Source organism: Castanea sativa, chromosome 2 (genome assembly GCF_040712315.1).
Source record: "Castanea sativa cultivar Marrone di Chiusa Pesio chromosome 2, ASM4071231v1".
Taxonomy (NCBI): Eukaryota; Viridiplantae; Streptophyta; class Magnoliopsida; order Fagales; family Fagaceae; genus Castanea; species Castanea sativa.
The window spans coordinates 17,221,066-17,240,290 of record NC_134014.1 but is presented as its reverse complement, the minus strand read 5'-3'; the positions used below and the strand labels follow the sequence as shown (position 1 = coordinate 17,240,290).

Below are 19,225 nucleotides of genomic sequence, written 5' to 3'. Positions count from 1 at the left end.
ATATAAGAAAAAAATGTAATGCAATGATAGATTTATCAAAATTCACGTCCAATAAAAATAGCTTTAGTCTATAACCAAGTCTACAACTATTTTTGTTATCAAATTTTGTCCAAAGTTTAATTATGCTGGGCCCAAAATATTTAGGGTGGTCATAATTTTTCTTAAGGTAAAAAAATCAAAAAAAAATTAAAAATTTAGATATAATAATATTTTTTTTCTAGGTCAGAAGGGTCCTATGACCATCCTGACTTCAATGTGAAATTGACTCCATTAAAACAAATAACTTTTTTGTGTATATATGGTCCTACTAAGTCATTTTTATTTCTATGCTTTGCATTTTTTAAATATAAATAAATAAATAACAGTTCAAACAAATCAATCAAACAAAATAATTAAACCTACTCGAGTTATAGGAACATTAGAAGAATCATATCCCTTAGACATATTGTTTTGAAACCGCATTTTATCAATGTACAATTTTTTAAAACAGCTCTTTAAAATCTCGTTTTTTTCAATGCATGATATTTCAAAACATCACATCTTTTTAAAATTGAAAAAAATAAGACATCATCAATTTTATAAATCAACCTAAGATACAAAATATATACCATCAAGCTTTAGCTGGTAAGTTGAGCATTTACCTACTTTCAGTGGTAAGTACCATTGAAATTATAATGTAGAAAATGTAAATATATTGATCTACTAGGGAACTTCAAAATCCGCAATGAAAGTCACAATTTAATGTTCAATGGCGTGTGCCACTTAAAGAGACCTTGAACAACTTATTTATTCTTCCCAGTCAGGCATACATTCTAAAATCTCCCAAAGAAAGTGCTTCACATAACTTACTGTTTTCCCTTACCTTTTGTCACCATTCCTTCAAGAATCGGATAACTCAGAATTAGAATGAAGAATGAAAGGAAAACTTGTCCAAACATCTCCTCCAAACTCTTCTCAATTACCACTCTTCTTAGCCCACAGAAGAAGCAAACAATGTTTAACATGACCAGTATTAACAAGGGGACCATGAACATGGCAGCCCCTTCAAAATCAAATTTACCTTTTTCATATTTCTCAAACTTTTCTTTGTCAACGGCTTTATTTGTTAAGCTTAAACTCACCTTCTTTTTTCCTAAGCACTTCATGATGGCATCCAGAACTCCAAATAAGCTCCCAGAAATTGACTTGATCATCCAAATTCTTTGTTCATTCCACCAAGTCTTAATTGAGCCATCACTTGAGAGGACCTCATATAAGTGCTGGAAAAGGGAGGACATGTAAATTGCCACAAACACAGCAAACCATGGGTCTGAAACCTGTAATAAGAATCAAGAAGAATATGTTAGATTCAAGAGGCACACTTTAAGACTCGTACCGTATAAGAGAAGAATTATACAATTTTATCCCTTATGGATAATCTTAGAGATAGTGGCTATTTCCTATTGGCCTTTAGTCTAGAGGCCTGTGGTAAGGGTATATTGAAAAACTTCAATTTACCAGGCTAGGGTTTCTTTGGAGTACCATATAGTCATTGCAAACCCTTTATTTCTTACAGGATTAGGGTTTCTTTTGGGGTACCATAGAGCCATTGTAAATTTTTTATTTTCCACTAGTAAAAATTTTCCTCATTCACTCTTATGGATGTAGGTGAACTGCTAAGATTCGAAATTTAAAAGTAATAATCCATTGGCAACCCTAGTTAACATTACTTGATGTCTTTGGTATGAAAATGTATATACATCTTGTAAAAAATTACAACACAAATCCTAATAATATAATTTCAAAACAAACTTTAACATGTCAAAGGACTTATGTATATATATGGAACAGAAGTTTGATACTATATATAGTTTACCTTAGGGTACAAAGGAATGCCATTCAAGAGGCACACTTGAGGAACCGTGCCATATAAGAGAAGAGCGATGGAGAGAAGGGATGAGAAAGTGAAGTATCCATAACACATGCTTTGAAGAACGGACATTCTTGAAACCCCATATGTAAGAGGACTGAATTTCGAGAGCCCAACCTGTACCAAATTGGAGCTCCACTTCATAAGCTGAACCATGCCATCCTTCATATCAATGGTGGTGCACCCTAAGAAACATGGTCTCTTAGGGTAAAGATACACTGATATCCACCCCTTGCAGTGCAAAAGATACCCTGTGAATGTACTCTCCAACAAACAATCATACGAGAATCCTATCTGTATCCAAGGGAAACCAAACCACATTAATGTCATATATATATGTACAACTCGAATAGACTTTGAGAAACATATAATTAATAATTCATTAGTTCATTAATTATTGTATGATACTAGCCTCTTTTCCCCATTCTGTGTTTGCTTCAAACGCACAATTAGCTAAGAGTCTGGACTCTTCTAAAATTGCATCCCTTGAATCGTCCTTCTTGGCTACAAATTGTTCATTATTGCCCTTTAGCGAGTGTATGAACTTGCTGGATGTACCAAAATTCTTTTCAGGCTCAGAGAGAAACATATCTGCCATTAGAAGCGAAAATAAATAAATAAACATGCAAAATGAGTGTTATTCAAAATTTCAATACAACTAAGCTACCTCAAGAAAACTTTACCATACCTTCTTGATTAGGTTTCCCATATAATGCCTTCCTTTTCAAGTAAAAGCCAGTTCCAGAGAGTAATGGCCCTTTTAGCCCATCCATGCCTTGCCACTTTGTCTAAGTTGGATAAAAAACAAGTAATATATATGTTAACATGAGGAGTGAAATTAGGGATAATACAAACCTTACTACACAACTTTTATATATTAATTATATGTCATCACAGAAAACTAATTCAATACTCATTTATTTTGAGATCTATCAATCATATATATTGTCACATCAATTTGTAAAGGTTATATATATAATAAATTTGTAGTATTTGTATTTTCCTAATGTGAAATAACAAGTCTTAATGACATAATAAATTTCACAATTCTTTTTTTACAACAACTAAAATGGTAAGTTGTGATTAATGTAAAGCAAAAATAAAGTCAATGATAATCTCCTGTAAAAGTGATGTTATACTAATTGTAATTTGTCACCTTAATAAATCATAGAAAATTTCTTGTAAAATTTTTTATTTCTATAACATTGCCTAATAGGAAAACCTATTTCTCAATAATTTGAATTGGCTTAAGACACACATGCAAAACATAGTGGTTTTTCATTTACCTTGTAAGCAGATCTTGCTTGACCATCATATATGTCATTCTTGCTAATATTGTAGAAAATTTGAGGGTATTGAACAAAGGCAAGTGAGTGAGATAACTGGGAGTCAAGATGGAAGCACATTGCTTGGCGAGCAGATGTAGGATCATTGCAGTACATGTCACAGTCTAGCACCAATAAGTAAGGGCCATTGCTGATTACTCCAGAAACTCGAAGCTGCAGTTGTACTATTATTTGGTGCTATTATTTGTATTTAACTAAATGCTTTCATGCCAATGCAATAGAGATAGTTTACTTACCAAGGTGTTGAGGGCTCCGGCTTTAAAACGATGAGGACATGATGGTCTTCTTTCCCGAGAGACATAGACAAGAAGAGGCATCTGAGTTTGATCCTCAACGTCCTCTTCGTTGTTTTTGTTGTCATGTATTATCTAAAAAAATAAACCAATTCCCAAAGTTAACTTATCCTATATTTAAAATTGAAGCATTGCTACTTTTGAAGATAATTTTGGTTTAATTTTCATAATGTTTAAACCAACCGTAATTTTTGTCCTTGTCTTTTTTTTTAACACGTGTTAATGATATTAGTTATAGATAATCTTTTATTTTATACTAAGTTCATTAATTAACACATACATCACACAGATATATTCCCAATGATTAACATATTATAATTTATTAAGTTCATTATCATATAATCATACATGAATCACACATATTTGTACGCTTTCCATTTCAAAGTAAAATGGAGAGTCTTCATTTAAAAGCACGATTCAAAGTGAAATAAATATAGGGTCTAAATTATGCCAAATCACTTGAAAGTTTATAATTTAAACTAATAGTAATTAAATGTAATGCCCTAATTTGATTGGATCTTGATAAAGTTTGCGTTGTTTTGGTACATAGTAAGTCCCACATCGAAAATATTTTAAGTTGATCTAGGCTTTATTAACTGTTAGGTTTTAAATCTATATAGTTTTTTTGGCAAACACATGAACACAAACTTTTCTAGTTATAACTCATATTCTTTATAAGAATAGTTAGACAATACTTAAGGTATACTTCAAAGTGTAAGATTCATTTGTTACTAGACTAGTCCCTTTTTAGGAAATAGCACAGATGTGACTTACATTTTTCAATAGTATTTTTTTTGTTTTGTTTATTTCTGGTAAGAAATTAACGTCATCTAATTTGTTGATCCTAACATTTACTGAAGGCAATAGTTAAAATGTGGAAGAGGTATAAAGATATTGGGGGATGTGTATTCTTTTTACGTGTCAATTTACAGGAAATCCATGTCTGCTTCTTTCCTTAATTTTGTTTCATTTTCTTAGATATGAGATGTATGAGAAAATTTGAATGAACATTGAAAATTTATTTCACAAGAGAGTTAGTAAAAAGGTAACCTACTTGATTATTGTTAGGACATATGTGGATATTGTTAGAAACATATGTTATGTAAATTGACTAATCTTTTGATAAAACGCACTTTACTTGTAATTAGGTAGATTTAAGATAGGTTTAGTACTTTAAGGAACAAGAGTTCAAATTTAGAATTGAAGCCATGCAAATCTGTTCAAAAAATAAATAAAGAAGTGTTGTTCATTAAAACTCGACAAATAGCTCGACAGATAGATATCTATCGAGGTTTAATGACGAATCTAGACAGCTGCTCGACAGAAACAATATCTATGGAGAATTACGAAATTTAGATTTCCAGATCTAATTTCACGCATATCTAAGTATATTTGTGTAGGGTTTCTTTTCTCACAACCCTAGACATATATAAGGATTATTTTAAAGGCCGCCAAACAAGGAATCAGAGCATTCCTTTATGCATTATGTGACCGGAGACAAAAGTTGACCTAGTTCATCATATTCTCTATAGAAGCTACTGCGTCTTTGTGCCATGGGTTTTGTAACCAAGAAGTTTCTTGATCTTCATCGTTTAGATGAACTGAAGAATTTTGCATCTAACATCTTTCTCAAGTTTGTGTGTTAGTCATGTATTTAGATCCGTACATCGATTGGTTAATCACATATTGTAAGCCGTGCATTGAAGGGAGATATTGTCACTACATTACAAGTCTAATTGGGTATTGTGGTAAGGATTCAACTGTAGGTTGGTATAAGGTACTAAGATTCTTTTACTTGTAACCATTTGTTTTAATAATAATGAATTCTTAGAAGTTGTGACCTTAAATTCATCCAGTGAGGTTTTGCCTCGGTGGTTTTCCCCATTCGTAAACAAATCACCTGTGTCACACTTATTGCATTTAATTGAATCTAATTAATTTATTTGGCTAATTAACTGATTAATTTACTAAAGGAGTCAATACATTCTTTGCCTATCAATTATTATTGTCTTTCAAGCTATATATATATATATATATATATATATATATATATATAGCAACCTCAAGGACTTCATAAAATTGCAAGACATAGATTACTTATTATAGCAATTTTTGGGGCTTTGGCCAAACTTCTAGAGATCCTCTGCCTAGTACCCTAGTACAGTTTGAAAAGATTTCTGGATCGTCCACCAAGTATGTTTCACTATTCACAAATCATAACCTAGGAATAGATAACACACTAAGCAAGGATCAGAATTTGGAAATCTAGTACAAAACCGGAAAATGACCTAAATATAATTGATCCTCTTTTTTATCTTTTGAATTTCTTGTGTTAATTTTGAATGTTTTGTTACATACCTCGACGTGTGGAGGGCGGTCTGGCACAACTTTGTTGTTTTCATCTTCGCCACCAACTTTCTCAACTTTTCCCTTGAATTCATCATATTTGGCCTGCATAGGTGATAATGTCATTTAACACTACTACTTTTTCTAAAATTTTGATAATATGTCCTACAGAATTTAGAACATATTATTAAAGTTTAACACTATTTGGCCTGCATAGATTATATATATGTGATCTTATGAGATTAGTATTGCACAAAAAGTTTTGGAGAGCAAAAACAGATTAGCAACATACAAGTACACAAAAAGAACTTAGGGGAGACTAAATGCATCTAGGAGACTAAATGCGATCATATGATCTGCCTACAAGTACACTATCTTTTATTATTAAGGCTTCATTCTATATCTTGTACTTTGCTCAGTTGTGTCAATGTGCCTTATCATGGAGAGGAAAAGAACTAAAAAAAACCCTCACAATACGCAGGGACCCTGGTGAGCATAAAATATCTATCACCAACATAAGTACCCAAATAGGGGGTTAAAAAAAAGGAATAAACAACAAAATATATATGCACTGCAACCAAATTTGCACCCACCTTAATTTTCTCCTCCTCTATCCTGAACTCATCACTCCAAAGAAGCCGCTCATCATCAGCAAATGATGAGAAATAAGCCCCAGGGCACCTTGACTTAATCCCATATTTCTTACAAAATGGTAGCCATGACTTAGCAAAAGAACATGCTTCTTTTATAGCATACAGTGTAATGTAAGAACCCCCATCATCTGAAAGATACACTGAGAGCTTCTCGGGCGGGTAGTCTAGTGCCAAGGCCGATAAAACAGTGTTCATCACTTCTATTGTAGGCTCCTTTTTTGGGTCCAGTGTGCATACAAACACATCAAGCCCCGGTAATTCAATGCCTCCAGGTACATTCTCCGGGATAGCAGAACGCGACACTGGGCGCCACCTGAAGGCTTGAATGAGAATCCAAATGATGGTGAGGATGAGCTCGGAGGTGGAGATGAGGGACCATGCTAATGTGGGAACATTTTTTCCATGGAAGAGACGGGTGGTCCTGTAGTAAAGTAGGAATAGTATGGCTGTGAAGTGGAGGAAAATGTGAATTCTGTTAATGGTTGCATGGGGTTGCTGAACACTGCAAGTGTGGAGAGAAAGGGTAGCCATTTTCTTAATTCTTGTTCAGCACTTGTGTATTAGTTTACGAAGGCATAAACTGGCTGCTACTTATTGACTTGTTGATGTTGACAATTATTGTTTTTTTTTTTTTTAATGCCAAGTTGGAGAAGGGAGATTTAAACCTGAATGTTATTTGTATTATTATTCTATTGTAGTTTTTTTGGTACTTAAAAATAGCTTGGGTTCATACAAATTATTAACAACAAAAAAATATTTTAAATTATTGGACAAATTACACATTTTCATCATAATTTTCATCCGAATTGCAATGTCTCCCAAACTTTAAAAATGCACGATTGATGCTCCAATTTTAAAACTTTGTTTTAATGTCTCTACTGTTAGGCTATGTGAAGCCTAGTATATGTTATTCGGATTATAACTCAACTTTATATAAAAGTATTACTATTTCTAATGAAATCTTTTCTGAGACTTTGTCCATTGTGAATCCACTACATGGGATATAAATACTATTACTCCGTATGCCAGTTTGGTGTGTTGGTTTAGAGAGAAAAACTATACTATCATAATTTGTATAATTTTCTTGAAAATAATAAAATCGTTGTAATTTCGTAAATGTAGGTAAACTGTTAAAATACGTAATTCTATATGTCGTGTGTTTACCTTTGTGTATGTGTTATTTCTTTTTGTTTTTCACATCTCATATATTTAGCAATTCGTGTATATTCTCAACAGCCATATTATCTAAGTTGATGTTAAGTAACGGAAAAGTCTTGCATGTGTAGGGATGAGTGACTTCTAGACAATTATCGTTGTTTCACCTATATCCTAGGTAGGGCTGAGATCAAGTTGGATTGGGTTTATAGCCACCCCCAAACTCTAACCCGATAAAAATCGGGTTTGACAAGAAGGAAACTGATCCAACTCTCTCTCTCTCTCTTTAAATTTAAATTTAAGTATATTCGGGTCTTTGTTTTGAAACTTGCCCTTTAAAATCTGTCATTCTTTTATTGTTATTTTCAAACTTCCATATCTTGGAAGGATCTCCACCCATTATGGTAATAAATATTAATGCATTTTTCTTTACTAAGTTAATGTGTGATTAGACTTTTTGTGGCTACTTTTGTGTTAAAAACCTAACTTTTTTATTGAATCTTATTTAATAAATAAATACAGAGAACATTCAGGTTTAAATCTCCAAAATAATTGGCCAAATGTCTCTCTCTCTCTCTCTCTCAGTCTCTCTCTCTCTCTCTCTTGTTTTGTTTTAAAATATTTTTCTAATCTGCTCTTTTTTTTTAAAATTTGAAATATCGGGCAAGCATGGGTTGGATCCTAAACTGACCCAATACCCAAAACAAACCCAATAGTTTTTGTATTGTGGTAGTAGTAGGCTTTTCAAATTTGATTAAGAGGATAAGTTACAATTTTTATTTGACTTCTCAAAGTATTACAAAAATGCTATGAGCCAATTTTGGTAAAGAGCTAATTTTTTGTAGGTGTAAATAAAGATTTAGTATTCAAATTTTTTTTTTATAAATTTATTTAAGTGTAGTTTTGAAAACTTATACTTTTTTATAAGGGAGATAAGACATTAAACAACATTCAATTAAAAAGTTAGATTTTTGAAACAAAAATAGCCGCACACAATAGTCTAATCACACATTAACTTAGAAAAGAAAAAATTCATTAATATTTCTTACCATAATGGGTGGAGATCCTTCCAAGAAATGGAAGTTTGAAAATAATAATAATAAAAAATTGATAAATTTTAAAGGGCAAGTTGCAAAATAAATGCCTAAATATACCTAAATTTAAATTTTGAGAGAGAGAAGACCGGACCGATACCCAATGGCCCAACCTGACCCAATACTTGAATATTCTAGTTGGGTCAGTTTCCTTCCTGTCAAACTTGATTTTTATACGGTCAGAGTCAGATAACTATAAACCCAACTCGACCCGACCCAATCTCAGCCCTAGTCAAGAGCATCTAAAAGTTCCTTCCATCTCTACTATATTACTCATGAATTTTTGCAATCTCCATCTAAAAGAAATTGTAAAATTCAATTCAAAATTCAGATTTTCATCCACTTGTCTATCTAATTTCCATTTTTATAAATAAATTCTATAATATATTATTATCTATGTGAATGAAAATTTACTTTTCTATGGACATGAACCTTGTAACCAAATCACATATAATTCATATATTTTCTCTATCGTAAATTTCTACACGTATTGACGATTATCAAATTACTCTTTCATTCCATCATTGATCTTATTTTAAGCAGTGTTTGCACAAATTTTTTTGTCAAATAATTTTTGACCCATCAATTTTCATCAATTGCTAAGAGCCTTTTACTTCATTTAATTGGTCCTTATGATGTCCTAAAGACATTCAGATTCAAATTCTATATCCCTGTTATAACTATTGAAGTATAAAAAATAAAAAATAAAATTGTATACTTTATTAATAATCACAAATGTGCATAATGAGTGTTAGAAAAATTTAGGAGACTCCAATTGAATGGTTAATATAATATATAAGGACACTACTTTTTTATATATATATAATAAGGACACTACTTAACTCAATAGCTTAAGTCTATATTTTCATAGTATGATTATTTTATATTAACTACTTCCTCATTTCTCAAAAAAAACAAAAAACAAAAACAAAAAACTACTTCCTCATATCATTCTTATTTAATATAAAATCCTTCTTATTCAACGTGTGATTTTACTAACACATTTATACTAACAATGAGGCAATTCATGAAATCATGTCTTTTTTATTCTTTTTCTTTTTTACTCCTCATATCTTGATTCTTATCCCGCAAAAATGAATGGCTTAAATATTTTTTTCTTCTTCTCCTTCCTTCCTTCCTCTTTTTTTTTTTTTCCTTATTTTATTTTTACAATTATGAATGACTAATGTGCGATTTTTTTTTTTTTTAGTTAACGGGAAATACAAACTACCTCACAGTAGTAGTGAGGACATTTCAGACAACCTATCAACATACATGCCAGCAGCATCCATATTAACAAAATACATAATAATATCGGGATTAGGGGAGAAATCAAAAACAACAAAATCTTCAGTCATGGTGCCTCCCCATCTTGCAAGCGCACATCCTAAACACATGCAACACTTGGACCTGGAGGAATCTAACGTGCATTTGTTTTGCAAACTGCAATCCCCCACACGAGGTTTCATCGAAGATATGACATAATATTAAAATCTTCCACAAATGGAATCTCGTCAAGTCTTAGTTCAACAGCTTCATCTTGAACTTGAAGTCATTACCAAGAAAGCGGTGGCTATTTGTCTCATCCTCATAAATGGCTCCTTGTGGTCCGTAACATTCAGAATTGCTGACTCAGCTTAAACAATTAATGGCTTGGTTCCAAGATCATCAATCAAATCTGTCGCTTTCTTGGACAAATCACCACGTGAATTCATAATTAACATAATAAATGAACTAATTTATTGGATGCTATTTCCAAGAAATATTAATTAATCTCTTAAATCCCCTTTACGTACTCAACCCCAAAGGAAATTACCTATTCTTATAATAATGATATAGATATGACAAATTTCATTAGTGTTTAAAGTAACACGTAATTAGCTTAAAATTAATTTCATGTAAAGTCACACACAGGGCGGCGCCACCTTGAGATTGGGTGGTTCAGATCACCCTGATTTGAATTTTTTATATATATAATAATTTTAAAAAAATTTATTTATTTACCCTTCAAAAAAAATTTGGGAACACTTCGTTAATGCCAATAAAATTAAATTTTGTTCTATAATTTGTTCTACATACAGTAAATGAATGATTGCTTAATTGTGTACATTATAAGAAATGTAGCTTGTAGCATTGATAATGAGGCTATTATGTAACGATTTCAAAATATGAAAACTCGTAGAAAGTAATTGTAAATTTTATGTATTTGCATATTTTTTTATTATTGTTGTTATCAATATATGAATTTCTCTTTTTATTAGATTATATAATTTATGTTTCTTAAGGAACACGCTGAGAAAAATTCTTGGAGCTGCCACTGGTCACAAATCACTCTTGTTACACACTGATAACAATTTGTTACCTCTAATTTTCAAAAAATAAAAACATATCACCTCAACGTGAACTTTTTTTTTTTTGGTTACCGCCAAATACAATCACATCCAGGTAAGCCTTGTAAAACATATTGTCACTATGTTTGCCAGTCCCTGTACTTCTTGAAGCACCAGCTAAGGAGCAACTTGGACGTGAATATGTTTAATCATCTTTTTTAATGTCGCAATATCATCCATGATGGGTGCATTCTCCAAGCTAGTCAAGCGATGTGTCTGAATTAGCTTCACTCCTTGGTTTGATTCTAGAAAAAGGATTACTTCCCTAAAGCCTCGCTTCCATGCCTCATATAATGCTTCTCTAGTTGTGTATAGCAGGTTGCTCTCCTCATTGCAGGAATGCCATGAATAACAACCTTTTTCGAACAAACTGGCCTAAACGATTTTTGATCATAAAGACACCTCTATTCCAATTAGTTTCGCACCAACGTGAAATTTTTTGGCTTAAGAATTATTGTTCTTTTTTACTTCGTTTAATTTTTTTAATCATGCTTAAGTTGAAAGTGGGAAATGCATTACCTAAACACACACACACACACACATATATATATATATAAAATCTTTTTACAGCATGTGAACTCTGCACAATTATAGAACTCTACGTACTGTGACAAAAATTGTTTTGAAAGAAAGTTTTCCTCCGAATCAAATCGAGGATAAACTATTCAAATAACCATGCAATATTTTTGTTGTTTTAAAATATAGAATCTATTACAACTTGACCTCTTTCTTGCACAAAACATCTAGTGCATCTATCCAATTTTTTAAGAACAAGATAAGTTACTTTAAATGACCTTGTTCCCCCAGAAGGCCAGAACCCAAAAAATAAAAGAAAGATCATGTTTGTATCCATCATTTTTTAGTAAATCAAACTCAAGTTAAAAATAAATACCAAGTGTGCATTTGGGATTTACTCTTTTTTAGAAAAAATTGATTTTTTTTCTTTTTTTTTTTTTGTGCAAATAATCCAACTTTTTTTTTATTATAAATATGTTATATTTTAGACCCCTGAAAAACACAATTTGTTTAACCTAATATATTAGCAAAGTTGTTACTTGGGTTTATTATTCAGATCTAGGCTGAACAATAATAAATCATATAATGCAAAGCATAAAAGTAAATAACACAACGATATGATGATCCAAGAAAACTAATGAAACTGTTCAATTTTAAGGTAAAAAACCTGGGGAGGATTTAACCTAAACAATCTACAAAATAATAATTCACTAATAGGATAGAAGTTTTTACAATAGATTTAACCATAAATCTAATGCTCTCTTGTAGTACTTACTCACGTGACCGCAGATAACTCCAAATCTATAGACTCTTATATTATGAATCTGTTGCACACAAACACTCTAGTTTGTGACTCTAAGAACTCCACTCAAGGGTTTAGATCTCTAGCACATTGATGACTAGTGATGGCAGCAACTTTTATAGCATCAGATCTTAAGTTTCTTCAAAAAAAACATTGCCAATAGAAGATTTTAGAGAGTTTTGGGTACAAAAACCCCAGATCTACAATAGGAGGCACAAGATACACTCTTCTCTCTCAGTTTAAAATGTGCCTTAGGGTTCCTTTAAATACTATGCGAATTAGATCTAAAACTATAACCACTTATTGGGCTTAATGAGCTATTAGGCCTTAATTAAATTCTGCAAATACATGTCTCGATCGGTCGAGCCTTCTTCTCAATCAGTCGAACTTGGCATGGTTCGAATTTCCTGAACCTGCAACTTCCTTGTTTTTGTTTTCTAACTTGCAACACATTGAGCATTGTCTTATCATACCTATAAACTTAAGAATTTATATCTAGACAAGTTTGTTCTCACATTTGTCAATTGTTTTAAACTTTTAGAGCCTAATAAAATAAATAAATTAGCTTGCTTTTTGTAACACATTTAACATAAAATATTTCAAAAACAATATCTTCTAATAAATGCTATGCAAATAAGCTAATGAAATAAACAAAAGCCAAACATACACAGTAACTGACCTTGTAAGAGACCTTCAACAAGGCCTCCTTCAACCCTACACAAGATCAATACAAAAGATATAGTCCATTCCAAGTTTAATTTATATGCTAATATAAGACTAAAAAAAAAAAATTTAGTTTCAAACCAGTTGGCAACTATCTTCCTCCAATTCACTATTTGGCAATTAAAGAAACTATTCAAATATAATTTTAGTCACATAACTTTTTTAATGAGTATTGTGACTTGTTTGAAAATACACATAGATATTCTTATAAATCTCCACGCAGAGTTTGGAGTTAAACTTTTGTTCAAGATTGAATAAATTAAATTTTGAAAAAAAAATTTAGCTTCAAACTAGTTTAAAGTTACCTTCCTCCAACTCATTATGTGGTGATTAAAGAAATCATCTATGAGTAGTTTTAGTCACATAACTTTTTTAATGAATCATGTGACATGTTTAAATAATATAAATAAATAGTCTCACAAATCACCATTTATATGTTGAAGAAGATTCCTCCAAGCTAGTTTGGAACTAATCTTTGTCCTAAAATTTTTCTCTAAACCAAGATAGAGAAGTGGTAGCTCAAATAATCATGCATGTGTATTTTGTTTAGAGGAGAGCAATTCAAATCATCGATTGTGATATATTATGTGTTTAATTTTTTTTTTAATTTTGATTATTTAATAATAAAAATAAAAAGAATATATGACAAGGTATAATTAAGAATATCAAACAAAAAAAAAAATCTGTATAGTTGATGATAGCATGAAATGAAGCTCTATTATTAAATCTTCTCAGTATCCAAGACTTTTTTGAAGGACACAGCCTATGTCTAGTGTCTAGTTCCACTGGTGACTGGATACAAGCTCTCCCCTTTCTAGAAAGTTCTTAAAATTTCCAACCCCACTAGGGAGGGAGAAAAGGTTATATGAGGTTATTGATATACTTGTGTGGTGTAACGGTACTTAGTAATGTAAATTAGAATATGGGAGAATGAGAGAATGGTAAGAACTTGATTATGAAATATTAATTCATATTACAGGCTTTACTCACCAAAAACAAAAACAAACAAAAAAAAAACTCAGACACTCAAATAGCATTCTGTCCAACTACTTTTTCCATTAATCAATAAACTAAAATTGGATTTCATCTGACAGTGGGAACAACACAAATCTCTTATCATTTGCAATATGCACCCACAGCAGCCCAAAGTAACAAAATTTTGCATCAGTGTAGGCTGAGCAAATAGGTAGTGACTAAATAAGGTCTACAATTCCTATACTCTACAAAGCATTTCTGGTTGACTCTGCCATTTTGCTAAACACTAAGCCAGATCTAATAAGAAGCATATATCAGGTAGATCCTAATCTTTCATTGGAACTTTCAACCTTACGTGTAAGCATTTTAAAACAAGTCCCACATGGATTTCGTATGAAGTTGTTTACTTCTTATATAGAATAACCTGAAGAGATTTTTGCATGTTTACTTTAGATTATGTTGCCGATAGTAAGACAATTCCATCAATTGTTATTGATTTCCTTTTCCTATTACGAAAACGAGAGGTTATATAATTCAGCTACAATGTCTGGTAAGTTTAAATATTTTGATTCACATCATCTAAATTTCTTAGGTTATTCTGTTAAATAGATTTCCTTAAATTTTAATCACTCTTTTATAATTTAAGGATCTAAATAATTTTAATATTTTGTTTGTAACATTATTTTATTATTTTAAGAATATTATTAATGAAATGCTGACATAGTACAATCTAGATCCTTAAATCATAAAAAACTTATTAGGATTTAAATAAATCTATTGATAAAATACTCTTAAAAATTTAGAGAATTTGAATCCCTAGTAAGTTTAAATAATTTAGTGTCGCTTATTGGTAAAGTCAGTCGGTTGGTTTTAGAAATCAGTGATACAAACTGGACTGTTAAGCAAAGTAATTGGAGGCCAAGTCGCCCATATGAGAGAAAGTCAGCGTACAGCCTCAAATGGTATATTTTGGAATTGTCATGTTAACCGGTGTATTTATGGCAATTATTAATAAATTATATTTAAAATTAATAAATTATATTTAAAAAATTGACATTATTTTTAAGAAAAATATAAAAAGCTGATAACAAAATTAATTATTTTTTCATTTTTTTCATAAAATATTTTTAAAAATAATTTCTAATCTAATGCCCTTAGGACATTCTTTAATATTTCCATTTTGAAATGGATACTTTCTTATTTTTTATCAGCAACTCATGAAATAACTTTTTGAGTTTCTGACATTCTATTCATAAAACATGAACCGCAACATCATTTGGCCAAGAAAAGGGGGATAGAACTAGAAATATAAACTTTTACATGATAATTCATCGGTGAATATCTTGTATACATCCTGTGTATTAGGGTTGTGCCCCTATTTTCCTTTTAATATAAAATTTTACTTATCAGTTATCAAAAAGTACTGAAATGTATAAATTGGTACTTCTCTTCATTCAACAGGAACTGTGGCTAATGAAGATCGCACATGGTCTTATTGCATACACTTTGGATTTAGTTTAAAAAGCATAGGGATTTTGATGCGGGGTTATATTTCCCCTGTGCGTGCGGTATCAAAAAAGAAATGCCGATGCACCACCTGTGAACTCTTCCCACGTTGACATAAATACCCATGAGAGGTTTTGGAAGTATAGCTGCTACACCTGACAGGTGTCTCAACTCTCACGGCTATTGGTCATCACTCGCCTCTCAACCACCCCCAATTTTTTCTCTTATCTACTGGATTTCTGGATTTTATTTATTTATTTATTTTCTCCTCAGGTTAAGTCTTCAATAAAAATTAAAAAAATAATATATATATATATATATGTATATATATATATAGACACATACTGGATAGACAACACTTTTTTTTTACATCTCATTCTTTTCCTCTTTTTTCCATTGATACATCTCATTCTTGAATCTATTACAAATTTAGAAAGGAATGATTAATTAGTTAATTCAATGCAAAGTGTGCAATAAACTGTGTGTTAGTATTAATCCTGTAAAGTAAAAGGTTTATATTCAAGCACGTGAGTACTTGATGCAAGTACTTATGTGGGGAAACTTTTTTAATGTCTTTAATTAGGTGAAGATGAAGGAAAATAAATAGTAAGATCTAGATGTTTTCTCCATAGTCTTACCAAAAAGTTCTCTCTCCAAAATGAAGAGAAAACTGGGAGGAGAAAGCTCTTCCAAAAGTACCCTTGAAATTCACCTCTAAATCTCCAATGTGTTGCCTTCTTCTTCTTTTTTTCCTTTAATTTTTTCTTTCTCTGTGATTAATGTCTTAGCTTCCTCTTTTTTTTCTTTTCCTTTTTTTCCTTTGATTTTTTCTTTCTCTGGGTTGGCTTTTTTATTTTTTCTTTTTTTTTTTGCATGGATGTGTTGGCTTCTTCTTTTTTCTTTTTCTTTTTTTGGACGTGTAGCTTTCTTCTTCTTCTTCTTCTTCTTCTTTTAGGTGCTCATATGTTTATTTTCTCATTAATTTTGGTGGTTTTTTTTTTTTAGAAAACAGTTTTGAGTTAATTTCTTATGCTATTTTTTTTTACTTTAATAAAGTGTCCGTCTATACACAATTTTTTTTAAAATTATAATGTGTTATTTTTTGTTTTATTTAATAGAGAAGTGATGGTAAATTTATACAAACTTTATTTTCAACCAAACAAAAATGTTTTTCATCCCTCCACTTTTCTACCCTCTCAACCAAACACAAATGAGGGAAATTAAAATATTTTCTATTCTCCCACTTTTCCATCCTCTCTCCATTTTCTATCCTCCCACTTTTCCATCCTCCCAACCAAATGGACCCTTAAGTTATGGATTTCTGAATTTTAGTTATTTATTTTCTCCTTAGGTTAAGTCTTCAATAAAAAAATACTAGATAGACAACACTTTTTTTTTACATCTGATTCTTTTCTTCTTTTTTCTAGAAATACATTTCATTCTTGAATCTATTAAAAATTTAGAATGGAATGATTATTTAGTGATTTCAATGCAAAGTGTGCAATAAACTATGTATTAGTATTTATCCTATAAAGTAACGGGGTATGGTTTATATTCAAGCACATGAGAACTTGATGCAATATTGGATTAACACGTGATTATTTTAGCACAGATGTCATACCTTTGTTGATACCCAAGGGCAGCTCAAGGCCTAGGCAAGTTAGGCCCCAATTTTTAAAATATTTTACCCTTAAAAACAGGCTACACTTTACTATAAAAATGCCCAAAATTATAGAATGGTGTTAAAGATATTATAAATTTTTTGTGCCACCAATTAGAGGAAAAAAATTAAACATTCATTATTAAGTGGTTGAAACTCGATTCCCAAAAAAAACAAAAAAAAGAGGTTGAAACTCACCAATAACATTCATTACCACATCAAATCACATTTATTGTTACATCTATTTGTGTGTTTTATGTAGTAAATTTGACCAAAAAATCCAATCTTTCGATCAAGATAAATTTATGTTCATTTTAAAGATCATGAAATTCTATTTAAAATGATAGTTCACAGAACAAAACCATAGTTAAAATAGATGAGATGTCATGAAAATATCAAAATTCTGATTAAAAATACTTTTTCATTATTTTTCAATTTAAAAGTCTCTTTTTTTGGGCGTTTTACCAAATAATTATACAAATCTAGCCACAACAAGTACAAAGGGCCTAAAACACATTAATGTATGACAGATTAGGTAGACTACAAAAACTTTAAATTTGGAGGAACTAATTTTTCAAGATAAATGCTACACGATTTTCAACGCTACGTCCCCTCCCTTTCAAGCGCAATGTCTTAGTGATAGTCTCATGTGTTGGACCTCACTTATTAGGGGAGGGGGGGGGGGTGGTTTAGCCCCATACGTGAGGGTAGTGTTAGAATTATAATTAAATGAAGAGATTCACCATTTCCTAACATCTTAAACTTTTGGAACAATCGGTAATCTATCAATTATTACTGTCACACATGTCAAAGGGGTTGTGTCTGTTAGGAGTCCAAGTACAGTTGTATTGATAATTGGTAATTAGTTATTGATATGGTTGTATTGTGGATTGGTGATTAGTTACTGATATGGACTGATGTATGGATAATTGGTGTATGTTAGGTTTGTTAGTTAATGAGCTGGCATGTTAGTTAGGAAGTTAGTTAGCTTGTGAGTTTTGGAGGGAACATAGAGTCATTTTTGTATATAAGCCTAGAGGGACATTTCAATAAGGATAAGCAGAAAACTTAACCAATGCTCTCTCTCTCTCTCTCTCTCTCTCTCTCTCTCTCTCTCTCTCTCTCTCTCTCTCTCTCTCTCTCTCTCAATTCCCCAATTCTCTCAACTATTCCCCAATTCTCTCAACTCAGGAGGTTAGTTACCCTCGAAGTAACTACTTTTTCCTCTCAATAGTTCTTGATTGACCAAGAACTTAACAATTGGTATCAGAGATTGCTTTCCTGTAACCATGGCTGAAACTAGATCCTTTTCTTACATCAATTTATCCTTGTCCCTTCTTAAAACTACCGTAGACCACCGTGCCCATTCTTTACAAAATATCAACTAACAGTTGAATGCTAACACTCAACAATTGAATGCCAATACTCAATAATTGAATGCCATTAGTTTGGCTCTGCAGAAGCTCCCTGAAGTCGAAGAACAAAGACAAAAACAAGTTATGTCTCCAAAGTCTGTATCTCACACCCCAAAATCTCCAGTCTCACAAGCTGTCTCTCTGCCCCTCTCGAATCTATCAAAGAGTGTGAGACTTGATTTCCCTCGATTCAAAGGTGATGATTGCACATCTTGGGTATACAAAGCCAATCAATATTTTAGTTTCTACCAAACACCATTCAATGAGAGGTTGTTAATGGCTTCTTTCCACATGGATGTAGATGCCCTGGTATGGTTTCAAGATAGTGATGAGAATGGAATGTTTACAACTTGGGTTGGATTTTTGGAAGCATTGTTGACAAGGTTTGGGAATACTGCCTATGAGGATCCTATGGAATCATTCACATGATTGAGGCAGACCA

The 19,225-nt window shown here is 31.6% G+C and overlaps 1 protein-coding gene across 1 annotated transcript; it reads right to left on the bottom strand.

Moving 5' to 3' along the window:
- Positions 1-711: 711 nt before the first annotated feature.
- LOC142624967 (quillaic acid 3-O-glycosyltransferase CSL1-like) lies at positions 712-7,078 on the bottom strand. Its single transcript, XM_075798685.1, has 8 exons — positions 6,488-7,078; positions 5,907-5,999; positions 3,492-3,623; positions 3,196-3,408; positions 2,598-2,697; positions 2,322-2,500; positions 1,856-2,203; positions 712-1,316 (listed from the first exon to the last, which is right to left on the bottom strand). The coding sequence occupies exons 1-8, from the start codon at positions 7,076-7,078 to the stop codon at positions 846-848; spliced, it is 2,127 nt and encodes a 708-aa protein (XP_075654800.1). The 3' UTR covers positions 712-845.
- Positions 7,079-19,225: the final 12,147 nt, after the last annotated feature.